The sequence below is a fragment of the Myotis brandtii genome, unplaced genomic scaffold, assembly GCF_000412655.1.
Source record: "Myotis brandtii unplaced genomic scaffold, ASM41265v1 scaffold123, whole genome shotgun sequence".
NCBI lineage: Eukaryota > Metazoa > Chordata > Mammalia > Chiroptera > Vespertilionidae > Myotis > Myotis brandtii.
The window spans coordinates 17,296,963-17,314,520 of NW_005354291.1; the positions used below are offsets into that span (position 1 = coordinate 17,296,963).

The 17,558-nt window shown below is 36.8% G+C and overlaps 1 protein-coding gene across 7 annotated transcripts in view; it reads left to right on the plus strand.

Annotated features, from left to right (window-relative positions):
* The window catches only part of ADGRG6 (adhesion G protein-coupled receptor G6), a 137,564-nt gene that overhangs the window by 94,394 nt on the left and 25,612 nt on the right, over positions 1–17,558 (plus strand). For all 7 annotated transcript variants that reach the window (XM_005859072.2, XM_005859073.2, XM_005859074.2 and 4 more), the window contains 9 exons: positions 2,137–2,279; positions 5,166–5,277; positions 6,342–6,406; positions 6,976–7,186; positions 8,220–8,391; positions 9,587–9,727; positions 11,871–11,990; positions 13,830–13,875; positions 15,443–15,549. In XM_005859072.2, the coding sequence (XP_005859134.1) occupies positions 2,137–2,279; positions 5,166–5,277; positions 6,342–6,406; positions 6,976–7,186; positions 8,220–8,391; positions 9,587–9,727; positions 11,871–11,990; positions 13,830–13,875; positions 15,443–15,549 (1,117 nt within the window). The remainder of the gene's footprint in view (positions 1–2,136; positions 2,280–5,165; positions 5,278–6,341; positions 6,407–6,975; positions 7,187–8,219; positions 8,392–9,586; positions 9,728–11,870; positions 11,991–13,829; positions 13,876–15,442; positions 15,550–17,558) is intronic.

Consider the following 17,558-nt stretch of genomic DNA (forward strand, 5'->3'; position numbering starts at 1 on the left):
GGGTAACTTCACAGAAAATTATAGGGAGAGTGAACTATGACAGTGTATCTAGGAAAATCGACACGTTTAGTTTTTCTTTGGTATGAACTTTTGACGTTTTTTGAAAATTTATTCTCATAGTTTTTCCCACCCTCTCTTTTTTCCTACTTTCTAATTCTCTTAATAAACCTTTATAGTCTCTCATAGTTTTTCTTAAAACCATAGTCTACTAGTTTTACACATACTCTTTTTTTCCCCCAAACTTTCCTTTCAATTTGATTGTAACACTTAACACAGACTAGAGCTTCAGGTAACACCATCACACTCCCATCGCCTAGACAGACAGGAAACCAAAGCCAAAGAGACTGGTTTATTCAAATAAAGAATGATTGATGCTAACAACAGATAGAACTTGACTTTGTAGAGCTACAAAATAGTTTTAGTTTTCAGGATGAGAGAGGAAAACAATCCAGATAAGACCTGTAACAATATGTGCTCGCTCATTCTTGAATTGCTGAATTGGGTATTCAACAATGCATTGTGCTAATTATGTTCTCAATATTCAAGGGCAGTATAAGGTCACAATCCCAACTAGAAGTTCTCAGTAACTGGAGTGGCAAAACTTATTTTTCAATGATAATTTAATCAATGGTTACTTTTTTTTTTAATAAGCCATGTTAAAAACTATTATGCCAGTTCACTCAAATCTATGTTTGAATCATCTTGAAATGTGTCTTATACATGAACATTAAGCAGTACATCATTTTGGAGATAAATAGCCCTTCAAAGTGAATTATGAAAACAGTAGAGCATTTTGTTCTTGAGATTAGTACAGGTATTTAGGGGGAAAATAGAACTCTTCTTTAATTTCCCCTAACCTTCAATAGCAAAGATTTCACTTTTTCTTTTTAGCACCACTAATATATTAATACTCTGATTTTTTCATTTTTATTGGTACCCCCAGAATTTTATAAATAAAATCTACAACGCTGCTCTATTGAGTGCTTCATAGTTATTTTGAAATCAGTGACTTTGGCATGTGGACAGTCACTGATATTGATAATATAATGACTTAGGTCATATTATTCATTTCTCCTCAGAATACGAAGATTAAAGTTCTGTTGTAAACCCAGAGTTTTCACATATAAGGGAAAATATTGTTCTTCTACCTGACAAAATAATGTCATTTAATTTTCCCTCAATGTTAAATTAATAGTTTTCATTTCTGCTGTTGACTATGGCTGTGATTATAGTTCAGCCAAAAATTATATTACTTCAAATTATAGAGCCAAAAGTTTGGATAGGACTTTTAGGATACATCTCTGTTTCCCATAGAAGTATATATATTTTAAAACATTCAAAGTCTATAAACTTCTTAATATACTGGTCAATCACTGACTATATTTTGTAACTTTTCACCATGCAAAGTATTTGCAAATATTCCATTGAGATGGAGAATCAGTTATCACAATTCTGGAGAAATTGTAACACACGAATAATTTCAAAAGTAAAATGATCAGTGTACTCAGATTGTTGAAATTCAATTTTTCTAACAAACTTTATTTTTGGCTATAAAGAAACTAAAATTAACCACATGTTCCTTTCTTGCATGTATGCTATAAAATATCACTAAGAGTGTTTTGCAAAAGAAATGGGTTATTAAAAAATAATTTTTTAAAAAATCAGAGATTAACCAAAGAAATATGCATATATGCAAGATCCATGGACATAGACAATAGTGAAGTGAAGGCATGGGATGGTGAGGCAGGTGCTGCGTGGAGGGGGGTCAATGGGGAATAAGAGGGGGGATATCTGTAATACTTTCAACAATAAAGATACATTTTAAAAAGTCAGTTTAGCCCCAGTAGCCTAATGGATAAGGCACTGGCCTCCTAAAAAGTCAGTTTAAATGATAAAAAAAGAAATGGAGTGATGTGATATATGAGCATTATAAAATAATATCCTATAAAATCCATTTACATTGAGATATTTTTGACATTATCATTTATACAGCAATAGAAGTCTCTGTATGCCTTGGAATATCTTTTTAGTGTCAGCCCTTTATGGTCATCCCTCTTACTGCCATATCCAAATGTTCTGTTTTTCTACATAAAAACAGCCAACCCAACAACAGTTCTATCTACAATGTTTCCCTAGGTTGGCGATTTGGGCCCTTCTGGTTTACAATGCTACCAACAATCTGAATTTAGAAGGAAAAGTCATTCAACAGAAGCTCTTAAAAAATAATGAGTCCCTGGATGAGGGCTTGAGGCTATATACAGTGAGTGTGAGGCAAGTGGGTAAGTGCCTTTAATTTTTTTATTATATGTATTTTACATGATTATATGTTCAGGTTTAATCGAAACAACAGAAATATTCTTCCTATGTATGTTGTTTCCTTATTTAAAGCTATTTTTTCTGATGATGAAACATCATAGTGGTGATATTGTAACAAATTGATGACATGGTTAGCGTAGAAGAAATCAACTCGATGCCTATGAATCTAAAGAAATGAAAGAGGCAGGGGAGAATTTATACTCTCTTTTAGGGATGTATTATGAAAATACTAAGGGTATGAGCACAATGCCAGGAGAGTCTTGAGCAGAATTGGCTTCAACTTTAGGAATAAAGAGTGTGTCTATATATGCATATGGGAACACGAATGAGGTAAATCTTAAAAAAGGTAATTTCTTATCATAAAACACTTCCTTCTTTTATGTTTTTTGTCTTTATTAATGACACTACTTTGCAGGAATAGGCCAGAAATCTGGGAGTTATCCAGAGCTTAAATTCAATTCTTATCTAGACACCATACACAGCCTAAGCTCCAGCCACACAGGTGGTACTGCTTGAAATTCCTCAGCATGCTGTGCCTCCTTCCTTTGTCTTTACTCATGCTGCTCTTCTCTACTCTCACCATCCACCTGCTCATCACCTACCTAGTTTTAAGGAGAACCCAGAGTCACCTCTTCTATAAAGCCTTTTCTGTCATCATCCATGTATAAATAGATGTTACTGCCTTTGAGCCACTACTCTATGTATGGTCTTCTAATGTCTACAGTACTCTAGGTATCTTGATAGTAATATTATGAAAAGCAAATGATCAAAAATGTGGACAGTAGAAAGTACTAGTAAACTTAGAAAGGGAGAGAGAGGGAGAAACAGCGATTTGTTATTCCATTTATTTATGCATTCATTGATTGCTTCTTGTATGTACCCTGACCTGAGATTGAACCCGCAATGTCGGCCTATCAGAACAAGGCTCTAATCAACTGAGCTACCCAGCCAAGGCTTATTCTAATGTTATTCTGTGATTACAACTATTAGGTACATTAGTAGAGATCAAAAGATTACAAGGTACAGTAGTAGAGATCAAAAAAAACCTTTGACACTTGGCCTTATACACACGCAGGAGGTTGAAGTGGGGGAAGCTAGAATTCCTCAGTCTCTGGGACCATGGTTATAACTGAAGCCAGACACAGTGTAATAAAGAAGCAAGCATCTTCCCTTCTACCAGGAACCTCCCATCTCTAATGTATCAACTTACACAGTTGCAGAGAACTCACAGAAATGGAAGAACACAAATCGTCATTGTCATCATCATCAACAGTTTCTGAGCCTCTTTGGGAAAATGCTTGCTTATTTACAAACGGGGCTTCTTGGGGGTGGGGTGGGTACAGATGCTGCCCTTTCACACATAGATGTCTCCACAAAGAAGTAGCTTGACGAATGGTAGTTTATATATGATGAAGGATCCCTGTGAGGACAGGCCTTACTCTGTCTTCCAAGGCTGAGGAACCCCAGAACAACTCTCTCTGGATACCTTGACATGTAATTTATACCACTTAATTTAAATCCTATACTTTATTGTTTTACTGCAAGTGGATCTGTGAAGAAAAGTTTCTACTAATTGAAAAAAAATAGGCTAACCCTTGACAATTTTAAGGTTCCAAATATAGGTGGGAAAGTCATTTTAAATGTTCAATCGGTGACTGCAGTATTGGTTCCCAGCAGTATGGTATAACTTTCCACATTTTTTCAGTACTGAAATATAAGATTTTGTTGTTGTCATTGTTATCAATATATTGGTTTTCTGTTGATGTTTTAAAAATATATTGTTATTGATTTCAGAGAGGAAGGGAAAGGGAGAGATAGAAACGTCAATGATGACAGAGAATCATTGATCAGCTGCCTCCTGCATGCCCTCCACTGGGGATTAGCCACAAACCGGGCATGTGCCCTGACTGGGAATCAAAACATGACCTCCTGGTTCACAGGCCGATGCTCAACCACTGAGCAACACCAGTGGGACTCTTGATATTTTTTAAGTTGTAAAATCTGAATCATTTATAGGATGGCACTTATTGAGAGAGTTTTCAAACAACAGGTGGGATGATTTGAGGATGGAGGCATGTGTGTAAGATGTGTGGCGGTGGACACAGGTGTCTTCTTTTTTTTTAATATATATATTTATCGATTTCAGAGAGGAAGGGAGAGGGAGAGAGAGATAGAAACACCAATGATGAGAGAGAATCATTGATCGGCTGCCTCCCTCCCACACACCCCTCACTGGGGATCGAGCCCGCAACCCAGGCATGTGCCCTTGGCTGGAATTGAACCTGAGACCCTTCAGTCTGCAGGCTGATGCTCTATCCACTGAGCCAAACCAGCTAGGGCACACAGGTGTCTTCTTGCCATTCCCCCAGCAAACTAATAGGCAGAAGATGCTTTCAGAGCAGCTGGACACTTTTCCAGAAAATATCCCCACAACTCAATGATGACATTATTTTATAGGCTTTCCCCTTTGAAAAAAGATCAGAGGAGAATTTACATTTTGAAGTTTTCAGGACCGTTTTCATTTTATATAGTGTTTTTTTAAATAAACCTTTATTGTACTCATTTTACCTGCTAATGATTTCCTTTAGAGTGATATATTCTCTTAAGTGTATGGTTTTATTTGATGGTGTGTAAGCTGTAATAATTTTTGCATCTGAAATGGAGTAAATGGTTATTTTTCCAAATTTCTAATTTCAGATTTTTACAAATTCAGAACACAAAAATCTAGTAATTTGGTGGTACATGAAATAAATACCTAATTAGCAGCATTGCTATCTTGCTGTCATCTTGCACCTCTAACTTCAAAGAATAGATTAATGTTTCTCATGTTGGTTCTTGTTTTCACAAAGGCACATGTCCTGCGGAGGAGAAACCCAAAGGCTTTTACTGGCCAGTCATCCTACCTTCTGAATACAGGCATCCCTGTCCAGGGAAGCCGGGCTTTTATGCTTCACGGACCTGGTAATACCTTCATTGACTTTTGCCAGCAAAGTTCACATCATCATACCTTCCCAGGGTTCCACATGTTGCACCACATTTCCCAGGCATTGTTTATTGTTTAGAAAGAAGGGCAAGAATCTCTATGTGTGCCTAAATGATAACCTCCATGAGAGGTAAGGATGAGGCAGGTTACCGATAAAAGCGTTTTTACTCCAGGCAACGTTTGAATTTAGCCTTCTCCAAAGAAAGATGGAGACATTTGGAAACCAGATGGTATCTCTAGAGCAAAGCACCTTATATATGGATGAACCAAGCTAGCTGACAGCCTTTGGCCATGCATGTGAAATTCCAAGACTTTTTTAATTACCTGGGATAGCTATTGTTGCAGGGGGAAGAGGCAGCCAAAGAGGGAATGAAGATAGGATCTGGGTCAGGGCAATTTGCTAATGGGGGCTGTCAGGGTAGAGATTTTCCCTGAATGTTTAACAGAAACCACAGGTCAACTACAAGTCAAATCCAGTTCTTCACCCTCAACCGTACTCCAAATTAGGGTTTTGTTGGTGGGGGGCTTCGGAAACAGAAACTTAGCTCCTACTACTGTGTTTCACACATGGTAGGAGGACAAGGGGTCTGTAGACATTGACCTGAGTGTGAAGCATGGCTCTGTCTCTTCCTGGTTGAGACCTTGGAAATCCCTTGACTTATTTTAGTCTGTGTTCTCATCTATAAAATGTGGACTGTACTCTGCTCTACAGAGTTATGTGAAATCAATGTCAGATTTTACCTGGAAAGTTCTTAAAGCAGTACTTGACCCATGTTAGCAAATATGGCTTTAGCCTTAGTAACCTGATGTACCTAGATTAGCCTACAGGCTCTTGCTAGTGTTTTGTTTCCATGAGTCATGCACTTGATTTTTTTTCCCAATAAGAATTTTTTAATAGGAGTTTAATTTCAGTATATTATACTTTTATTTTCAAATGAAACACATAGATATCAAGGCAAATTCTAAAACTTTTCATTACCTAATTTTGTCAGTTATGTCATTTATGCCAAATATTTGAAATACTTTTTTTTTTGGTTCATAGTAATCGTGACCTTTCCAACACATCTTTAATCTACTGGGGGGATCCTGATATTTCCAATTGTACAAGTAAGTGAATGATTTTCTTCCGTTCTCAAAGACAAATGGAAATGACCTCATACTTCATGGTTTTCATCCTCTTCAGACATGCTCTTCTGCCATGTGATACTATTGTAATATTAAAAGCTAGCAAATGATAAATTTCACTTACTTAAGGTAAAACATACTTTTTTTTCCTCATTCTGATTTCCTGTTGTATTCATTCTAAAAACTGTTTAACATTTTTAGAGAAAACAAAAATAATATACACATTGATATTCATATCAATGTTTTATAGTTTTGTATTATTTTAAATAGCAAATAATCATTTATTCTGGGTCCATTTCTATTAGAACTATATGTGAATATTGGTCTCACCAATATGTGCTTAAGGGCACAATTTGTGTATTACTAAAGAAAGAAGTTAGTTTGTGTGTGAAGAAATATTGCTCTGTGAGGATTGTTAGAAGGGGGTATACACAGAAAACTTGATATGCTGCTTAAACTATGAAGTTAAATATCACACTTTTTTTTTAATCCTGGAAATGATTTTAAAAAATAGGTAAAACTTGATATGTTGTTTTTTCTGTCTTTTTTAGGGGAAGCAAATGAAGTTGCCAATCAGATTTTAAATTTAACTGGTGATGGACAGACCTTAAATTCGGCCAATATTACCAGCATTGTAGACCAGGTCAAAAAACTTGTGAATAAAGAAGAAAATATTGATATAAATCTTGGCTCAACTATAATGAACATATTTTCTAATATCTTAAGCAGTTCAGACAGTGACTTGATTGAGTCATCTTCTGAGTAAGTTTTTTCTGGAGAGTAAATTTATTGGGTGCATGTGTTGTTATATAATTTCTCACATATCTGAATGCTTTTTGCCCAGATCTCATCATTTAAATCTCTAGAAGATCCATTGATATTTCCCAAGATCATTCACAAAGTGAACTTCGAAGTTTCTTATCTTTTTTTAGTTATATAATTTAAAAAAATATTAGGATTGTCATCTGGCAAGATATTAAATAATCCCAGAAAAGCATAATCAGTATGTCATTTGCATCTGAAAAATGTTAACTGGGTTTACTTCAACAGATTAATAAATTATCACAAATATTCATTTATAGCACCCCTCCCTCTTTTTGCTTGTAATGGAGACACTTAAGAAACACTCAACTCATAACTTTAAGGCATAACTTGGTCAGTGTGAGTCACTCTCCTATGAACTGTGGTATAGAATTACCACAGACATGTTATTGTACTTCTGAAATGAAAAAGTCTAAGAAAGAAAATGTACCTATTTTTATATAATTTAATTTTTTTCTAATTATTTTACTTAAGATATTGCTATTAAGATACTTAATTTTACCTATCTCCTTCCTTTCAATGAAATTTCTTTGATCAAAATTATATATTTGTTCAAATGAATTATTATGTAGATAACTTACCTTAGCTACATAATAATTACAAACTATTTCTTACAGTTTTTTGTAGTTCAAAAAATACTTTTACACATTATTTTCATTGATTCTTACTCAGTTTTGAGTAGGACACATATTCTTTATATGAGAAAAGAAAGACTAAAATAGGTAAAAATCAGACTTTGTTAGTATGATTTAATTGTTGATTTTTCCTTAAAGCCTATATTTTTCTCTTGAGGATGTATTTATCACTATGATTCTGTGTATTAAGTGCTATTATTGTGGTTTGGGTAATTTTGTGAGATCAGACATAAATACACAATTATTTTTTGGTTTATATCTTGTCTGGCAACAAATCATATGTGTGCAGGTACCTAAAACATGTCACTTAATGGTGGTATTATTTTTCATTTCTTTAGAGCTTTAAAAACAATTGATGAATTGGCTTTCAAGATAGACCTAAACAGCACACCACGTGTGAATATTACAACTCGGAATTTGGCTCTTGGAATATCATCCCTATCTCCAGAGACTAGTGAAGTTTTAAATTTTAGCATCAGTCTTCCAAAAAATAATGAGTCATATTTTCAGGTATGAGCTAATACTGTAGTTTCTTTAACTTTAACTAATTAGATAGATAAAAACTTTATGATCACCTACAAGTTGCTTTTCAAGGAGACGCTGGTCTGAGGGATGGCAGGCAAGTTGGAATGCCAACTATGGCCGATACCATTGGTCTGAGGATCGTGCTTTGAGAACGAATGATGTGGAAGGTTGGGAAGGCAGGTGATAGTGAGGCTGGACAGGAAAGCTGGGGCCAGAATAATGAAGCCCTATCTGACCTGCTCAAGTGTCACTTGGGCAAATAATGTTTAAGTGTCTACTGTGTGCTAGACAGTGTTAGACACGTGGCAAATGAAAGAATTGAAACAGTGCCCTTAACATGGGAAGACACACGGTGGCATGGCATACTTTTAACTGTGGAGAAAAGCCAAGATAAAATATTTACAAATCTGGATGTCAGGAAGAATTTATTCTGCTTTAGACTCGGGGCTCTTCAGGGTAACCCTATTTGACATTTTAAGAGTGAAAACTCGGTCAGCCTCTGTCTCATTCCAAGTCCCTTTGCTAGCAAACACTCTTTGGCTTGATCTGTGGGCTCAGGAAAGATGGCATCCAAGTGTGCATAAAATTTCAGCTGCTTCTCTATGCGGTGATACTTATTCTCAGCAATCAAACAAATCAACTCTCTTTTTTGGTAGTTATTTTTCACTGCATGTTTTGAGAAAGCTCAAAATTTACTGTCACCCTGGCTGCAGTGCCTCAGTAGGTTGTGCCTCATCCTGTGCACCAAAAAGTCAACAGTTAGATTCCCATTAGGGCACATCCTTGGGTTGTGAGTTTGATACTGGTCAGGGCACGTGCATGAGGCAACTGATCTATGTTTCTCTCTCCCCCTCCCCCTCCCCCTCCTTTCCTCTCTCTCTTAAATCTATAAAATATATTTTAAAAATATATATTAATGTAAATCTAACTCTTATATTTGGAAATGTTAACTGATTTTTAAATTTCTCAGTTGCCTTAGTTAAAATCCATGCATTTCCTGTTTTGCTACATATGGGAAAACCAGTGAGATGCATGCCTTTGTCCATAGGGGATTCACCAGGAGGGCAGTGACAGGTGGAGGGAAAGGGCAGCCCTGGTCCTAGCCAAGGTGATACTTGCAGTAAGTTATCATTGTGATTTCATGGTGATTACTCTACCAATTTATCCCTGTGTGTGACAGATGGATTTTGAGAGCAGACATATGGATCCATTGGCTTCTGTAATTTTGCCTCTAAACTTACTTGAGAACTTAAGTCAAGAAAATTCTGTATTAGTTAAAAGAGCACAGTTTACTTTCTTCAATAAAACTGGACTTTTTCAGGTAAGTATTCATTAAACTGTTATTTTTTCCATTGCAAATTGAGTTCCTTTGCTCTAAAGGGAAATAAAAGTTTAGCTTCTATGGGACTGTATCATGACGTAGAAAAATTAACCTACTATATTTTGAAAAATTAAACATGTTAAGTTTTTGATTTGATTACAGATAATTGCATGCTTATGAATAGATGCGTTAATTTAAATATTTTTAATAAATCAGATATTAGATTAAGACTTGCATGATACAAGTATAAATTGAATTTATGGAGAAGTTACTCTTTACCATTCCTTTTGTTAAATATTTTATTTAAAAACTCTCCAGGAGTTTAGATCTTCAGAGTTAAAGAAATCATGTGCCAAAGGAAAGGTTTTGTTTTGTTTTGTTTTGTTTTAATTCAACAGGAAGCACTGTTTACATAATGAGCAGCATTCTTGGCTTTAATCAGTTTTCCCATTAGTATTTCCAATGAACTTTGGCCTTCACACATTCCCAGATTGGGGTGGCATTGTGCTAAGCACATATTATCATTTTTATTGGCATCATTTCTGGATACTAGGAAGTCCACTGCCAGCAAACACTGGTGACCTCCGATTGCCTTTGAAAGCACAACCCCATCTAGGGCAATTTTACTCAGCCCTTAAAAAAAACTTATCTATTATATTGAAGATACCAGTGTCTATCAAACAGAGAGACCTATGTAAGAGAAAGTGGCCAGTCTCAAGAAGACTTGACTGGTTTCTAACAGGTCTGCCCTGCATGTCATGTGTGGAGCAACAGCAAAGTAGACCACCAGTAAGTAAAAGGAATAACATGGAATAATTTACAGTAATTCATCACCAAACTTTAAAAATTTATCAGTAAATGTGTTAGGAACAAGCTTTATAAAATTTTTGAGTAGATTAAAAATGTAATTACCCGTCATTACTCGGAAGGATTTAATAGCTATGAATACAAAAAAACCTGCATTTGTGAAAATTATTTGAGGCTTACAGTAATGTCACCTTTAAAACAAAACATAAAATGCAGTAGGTATCACAAAATATGAATGGTGGTTCGGCCAGGGGGTTGTCGATTTAGAGAGCAGGTTGAGCCCAGCAGGAAAGATTTAGGACAACTGTTAGAGTTGTAAAAAATCTGTCATTATTTCATTTTAAGACTTATCTTCTCCATACCATCTATTCCTTCTCCTTTGGCATTTCCCTGTCAATGTTTTTGTTAGGAAATATATGTGTGTTTTTTAAAGTGAATGCATAGCAGAGTAAAGCAAATTTAAGGGTTCTATGCTTCTCTCTTCACATAGTGAACAAAATTCGAGGTTTGTTTTTTTTAAAGGAAAGGCCGAGTATCCTCAAACAATAGCCGACTTATTGAGAATGACCACACAAAAGTAATAAAAAGCTATATTCTAGATGCTGAGATCCATTTGGCATAGAGGAAATCCTATAATTCTTCCAAAACAACCGCTTTTATAAACTGCAATAGGGAATTTCAGGAGGTTTGACAAAAAACACAAGGGGAAGAAGAAAGTTGAGGTATCTCGCTGGAGAGTCTGTGGTCCCAATCGTTCTGAGCAGATTCACTAATTGGGTTGCTGGCAACCTTGTCTCTGAAGTGGAAGCTACAGCAAGTATGGAGTCAGAGAAGGTGGACGGTCTGAATGGAGCTTTACCCCATTACATGTAGGGCACATCAGTAAACCCGTCCGGCTTTCAGCCTGGGTGTGAAAGATGAATTGGTTTTTATTTTCCACAACATCTTTTCTTCATGCTTCTCCAAAGGAAAACGACTTCATCTGTTTTCTAGGGCAGGGAAGTGACCTAATTGTTTCACAGCTTTTTATGAGTTTATATTATTTATGGCGGTGCATTGTTTCAGATGGTAACTGGCTGGCGTCTGTCACAGCCATCAAGATGAAGTTTTATGGCCATCGCCTGCTGCTCTGGCTCAGAATGTTCTCTCAAATGTATTTATTATAATAAGGGAAATAGCAAAGCCCTTTCAGGAAAGGCAGCGATTCGAACTTATAAACAGGATGTTCTATAATTCAAGATCTTAAGTGTAAAAAGTGCTGACAGCTTGCTTATTTTGGAACAGCGGAATAAAAGTGTGTACTTTTGACTAATACACTTTTTTTTTTCTTTACAAGGATGTAGAGACCAAGAAAGGCACCTTAGTGAGTTATGTGATGGCATGCAGTATTGGAAACATTACCGTCCAGAACCTGAAGGATCCAGTTCAAATTAAAATCAAACACACACGAAACCAGGTAAGAAAACACTGCAAATAGTGATGGAGTCGAAGCAGACTATTTCAGGAAAAGATGGGGATGTTTCTTTTACATGAAAACAAATAACTGACACTTTTTTGGAAGGGAACAATTTTCCTGAAAGGGGGGAATGGATAAACACGTAGAGCTCTAATATCACATGAAATGATGGCAATCAAGGGAAATCTGTCTTATCTAGGACTCAATAATCGGAAGGAGAACGGGAGTGAAGAAAAGGGCACCTGTTGCTAAGAAATGATGTATATCACTTGAGATAAATTAGATGTAGATGCAGTTGTACTATCCTGCCATTAAAAGTTTTGTTTTTTTAATTTTAATATATTTTTCAATCACAGTTGACGTACAATATTATATTAGTTTCAGGTGTACAACCCAGTGATTAGATAACCCTGATAAATTTAGAACCCCCCTGGCACCATACATAGTTATTACAGTATTCTTGACTGTGTTTCCTGTACTGTACTTTACGTCCCCAATTTGTACTTCTTAATCCCTCCACCTTTTCCACCCAGCCCTCCAGCCCCCCTCCCACCTGGCATTTGGTTGTTTTTTAAGGTCAAGATCATTGCTACAGAGAGCACAGCAGGGTAACAGGGTTGACTTAAGTTTTGAGAGGTTAACCGTTATCTAAAATCTTGGCAAATGCTTTCTTAATTGCTATATTACCCTGGCAATCATCTGTTTATATGAAAAAATTACATGAGGGTTTGTGTTGTCGCAGGTGGTCCAGGCACGGGTTAGTCCCCTTTTTCTGGAGGGTCCCAGTCACGATTCCACCATTTATTAGGCAGGCAGGAAGGCGGGCGGAAGTGAGCTGGCTGATAAGGACTGAGGCTTGGAAGTTAAGTCATCTACTCACTAGTTCTGCTTTGTCACGAAACCCTCGACCTCCTTGTTTTACCTTCTGGCCTCCTTTGTTTCAGCTCCCAGCTCCTTTATCCATAACAATTTTTTTTTATTGTGGTAAAATATACAAAACAAATTTTACTATTTTTAAGGACACAGTTTGGTGACATTGAGTACATTCACATTGTTCTGAAACCATCACCACGTGCATCTTCAGAGCTATTTCATATTCTCACTGAAACTGCACCCATAGAATAACTCCCCTTGCCCCTCCCCAGCCCCAGGCAACCACCATTCTTCTCTCTGTCTCTGAATGTAACTGCTCTAGATTCCTCATGTAAGTGGAATCATACAGTGTGTGTCCTTTTGTTACTGGCTTATTTCACCTAACATAATATTTTCAAGATTCACCCATAGTATAGCATGTGTCAGAATTCCCTCCCTCTTTAAGTCTGAATAATATTCCATTGCAGATATACATACATACATACATACATATCTCCCTCATTTTGTTTATGCATTTTTTCATCCATGGACACTTTGATTTCTTCTACCTGTGGCTATTGTGAATAATATTGCTGTGAACATGGGTGTGCAAATACCTATTTGAGTCCCTAATTTCAATTCTTTGGGGTTATACTAGACATAAAGGAGAAGTTTAAAGAGGAAGTAAAATTACAGTGTAAAGAGTTTTGCTAAATGCACAGCATTTTATGATGGGGCATATATAGTAAACTTTAGGTAAATGAGTAACACAATTCCTCATGCGGTTATAGTTGGTTTCCACCTGAAGTCTGTGTGAGAGGAGGTTACCTGGATTGCCTGTCATTTGTAGGTGCTGTTGGTATGACTAATGCTGACCCATTTCTTGGTGCAAACCTTAGCCTTTTACTCTTTTCCCATATCCAAACCGTAGGATTTTTCCATTTATTTTAAACACAACTTCATATTTTTATTCTTATGTTAATATAGGCAGTGCCTAATCCCATCTGTGCCTTCTGGGATCTGAACAAAAATGGTAAGTTTTCAAATATATTGACTATCTTAATAACAACTGACTTTTAAACTTGTTAGGCACCCCCGTATCCTTTCATTCCACCCCAAACCAGAGTGAGTCACAATATAAGTGTGATAGCAACTGAGCTGAAAATTTTAGTTTGGGTAGCTTGGGAACTAAATTCTAATTTCTAAAACTTTTTATTCATTGCAAGAGGAAATAGAAAGGTGTGGCTCTTTAAAAATTCAAACCTCTTTAATTTCAGTAATTTATAAAATAGAGTAACATTTGTATTGCCATTGTAGGTGAACATCGATGTACACTTGGTCTCACTCTTCTAGGACACTTCTGAGGAGGTTTTTCGATGTGCATAAGGCATATAACTAGACATCCAGCTTGCGGCCCTCAGAGTATAGGAGAAAGCCCACCGCAGGGCTGAAAGATAGGGATGGTTATAATAGCTGTATACCACTGGGAACAAGTGAGCTGCCTCCTGAATGACGTTTGACAATCAGGAGACAAAGGCAAAATTCAGAGTTCGATCATGAGGTGTAAGGTGTGGAGATCTCTTTGAAGGGAAGGATCAGAGATGAAACCTCCCACTTCTACCCCCTAAGGGTCACCTTCCCTTGGGGTCCCCATTGGGATTATCCTGCTTCTTGGCAGAGATGTGGCCTGCAGATGTCCAGACCTCTTTCCTCGATACTCTATCACAGCTGGAAGGGTTTTTTTGTTTAATTTTTAGTTGCACAGTTTTGAAAAGTTCCTGATTTACTAGATACATAATTTAAAATGATATTATCTTCCATTCTTAAAACATTCTTCAAATGTATGAGTTGCTCATATTCCACAGCATAGTGTAAAAGTCAGGACAGATGTATTAAAGGCATTTATCGGAAGTTGCCACTATGCACCACTGCCATGTCCATGCTAACATGTTCCAAGAAAGGCCTTCCTGTTCTCATGTCTTCACGAAAACATAGACTGACTGACCCGAGGGGGGAAAAAGTTGATTTCTAGAGATTTTATCCGTATATAACGTGTTTGAAAAGGAATATTCCCTTTTAGGAAAGTCTGTCTTATAATATACTAGAAATTAAACTTGAATCAAAGTTTGGCAGAACCCCTGAAGCACTTCAGTGGAACACACTTGAAAACCACTGGCGAGATCATCTCTAGCTGCCCACCCAGCACTAACACTGTGATTCCAGGAATCTGAAGGATAGGGAGGGTTGGAGGGGGTGGGGAGGTAAGAGATCAACCGAAGGACTTGTATGCATGCATATAAGCATAACCAATGTACGCAAGACACTGGGAGCAGGGGTGGGGGGATGATGCATGTGCCAGGGGAGTAGGGGAGGCTGGGGGAAGGTCAATGGGGGGGGGGAGGAAAGGAGACATATGTGCTACTATTTGTAATACTTTAAAAAATAAATTAAAAAAAATATTCAGCTTTAAATAGTATGCATGTTACAGATAAAATGTAGGCAGGAGATATGGAGGCATTTTCTCTAAAGAAGATACCATCCATTATAGAGGAGGAACTGACCTGCCGTTGTTTTTATTGTTTGCTGACTTCCCCCTGCAGAAGGGTCTGGATTTTGGAACACGTCAGGATGTGTTGCTCACACAGATTCAGACGCGAGCGAGACGATCTGCCTGTGTAACCACCTCACACACTTTGGAGTTCTGATGGTAGGGGAGGATTTTGAAACTCATTTTGAAATAATATAATTTTGGAAGGCATACTTTTTTGTGTGAGTCAGCCTTTTGAGCTTATGTGTTTGGGGAATTATTTCCTGATAATTTTCATCTGTACCATGAATCTTGATTCTTAATGAAGAATCTAAGTAACAGAGATCATATATTAAAAATATACAAAAGTGCGCGGCTGGCATGGCTTAGTGGTTGAGCATCAACCTATGAACCAGGAGGTCAGGTTTTGATTCCTGGTCAGGGCACATTCCCAGGTTGTGGGGCTAGATCCCCAGTGTGGGGTGCAGCCAATCAACAATTCTCTCTCATCATTGATATTAATATTTCTCTATCCCTATCCCTTTCTCTCTGAAATCAATAAAAATATTTTTAAATAGAAAAGTAATTGCAGAAAAGGAACCTACTTTTTTTCCCATAGCATTAACAGTGTTGATAAATAATTCTAGAAACAAGAATATCACCATGAAACTTTTGAATTCATCCACAGACTTGTACCTTTACTTATATCTGATATACTTGAGTTTTTGCGGATATATGTGTGTGTGTGTGTGTGTGTTTTATTGATTTCAGAGAGGAAGGGAGAGGGAGAGAGAGATAGAAACATCAATGATGAGAGAGAATCATTGATTGGCTGCCTCCTGCACATCCCCCACTGGGGACAGAGCCCGAAACCCAGGCATGTGACCTTGGCTGGAATCTAACCCGGGACCCTTCATTCCACAGACCAATGCTCTATCCACTGAGCCAAACCAGCTAGGGCAGCGGACACTTTTCTTGTAGTGTGCCCTTCAGATCCTAGCAGAGCCATTGTTTCTGTGTAGTTTCCATAAAGGGATCAGAGCACATATGTTTTTTAATGGAAGATGGGGGAAATGTGTGCTGAGGCAATAAAGCTGTATACATTGGAATCACAGACATCAGATTACATTTATCCCCTCCCTTAAGTCTTACGCCCACTTCCTTTGGGACTGGGAGGAAGCTGTGAGGACCGTGTGATGTAGTATTTGGCTCATGTATCCACTCGGCCAATGTAAATGTCTATTTTCCTGACAACCCAGTACATAAAAGCTCTGAAGGATAAGAACAAGTCATTTAAAAGGGTGATTATCACAGAAAATAACTTCTTAACTTTCTCAAAATATATTTTTTTCCTTTACCGCCAGAGCATGAAAATGAACAATTAAACTGTAGTGTGTTTTCACTAAGTGATTTTAAAAAAATACTGTTTTCTTCCATTTTCTCTTTTCTTCAAAAATGAGAACATTCTTTCAGAAAACACCTATGTATTATTACTCATTATATACAAAATGTGCTATTACTCATTCAGGTATATAAGCTTTAGCTTAATTGATTTAACTACTTCAGCTGTATTTGTGTGCGGGTGTGTGTGTGTTTGAGCATGATTGTGTTGTAAGTCTGATATTAGATAATAGATAACAGTAACACAATTCGCTGTTCAGAAACGATTTATATGTAACAAAGTTTAGCTTCGCATTACTTTGAATAGTCAGTAGTTTTTTCAAAATTGTTTAAATTTTATTATGAGTTTGTGATTAGGTATGACTTTTTCTATTGTAGACTGATTAAATAATTAGCTTTATATGCAGATGGATCTATGCATATTTTTAGTGCTATACTTCCGCTTTCCACCTTGGCTGGTTTTGTGAGTTTAGAAACTGCTGGAAGAAAAATTTTCCAGAATTTATTCTTTCTGGCAATGTGCCCACATCCTTTCAGCTTTCCAGACCACCAAGACTTTCTTCAGAGTCTTTCTTGATTTACAAACTATTTACTCATTCGTACAAGAAATCCCCAGTCTACATTGCTCCATGACACATTTGCCATATGAGAAGTTTTAAAAAATGTACCTCCGACCCCATAATTATATCTTCTAATACACAAATGTATGAAGAATTTAATGGTTCTTCTATATTTCTTTGTAGTAAGACTGATTTTTATATTTTTAACAATCAGAGGAACTGTTGGCT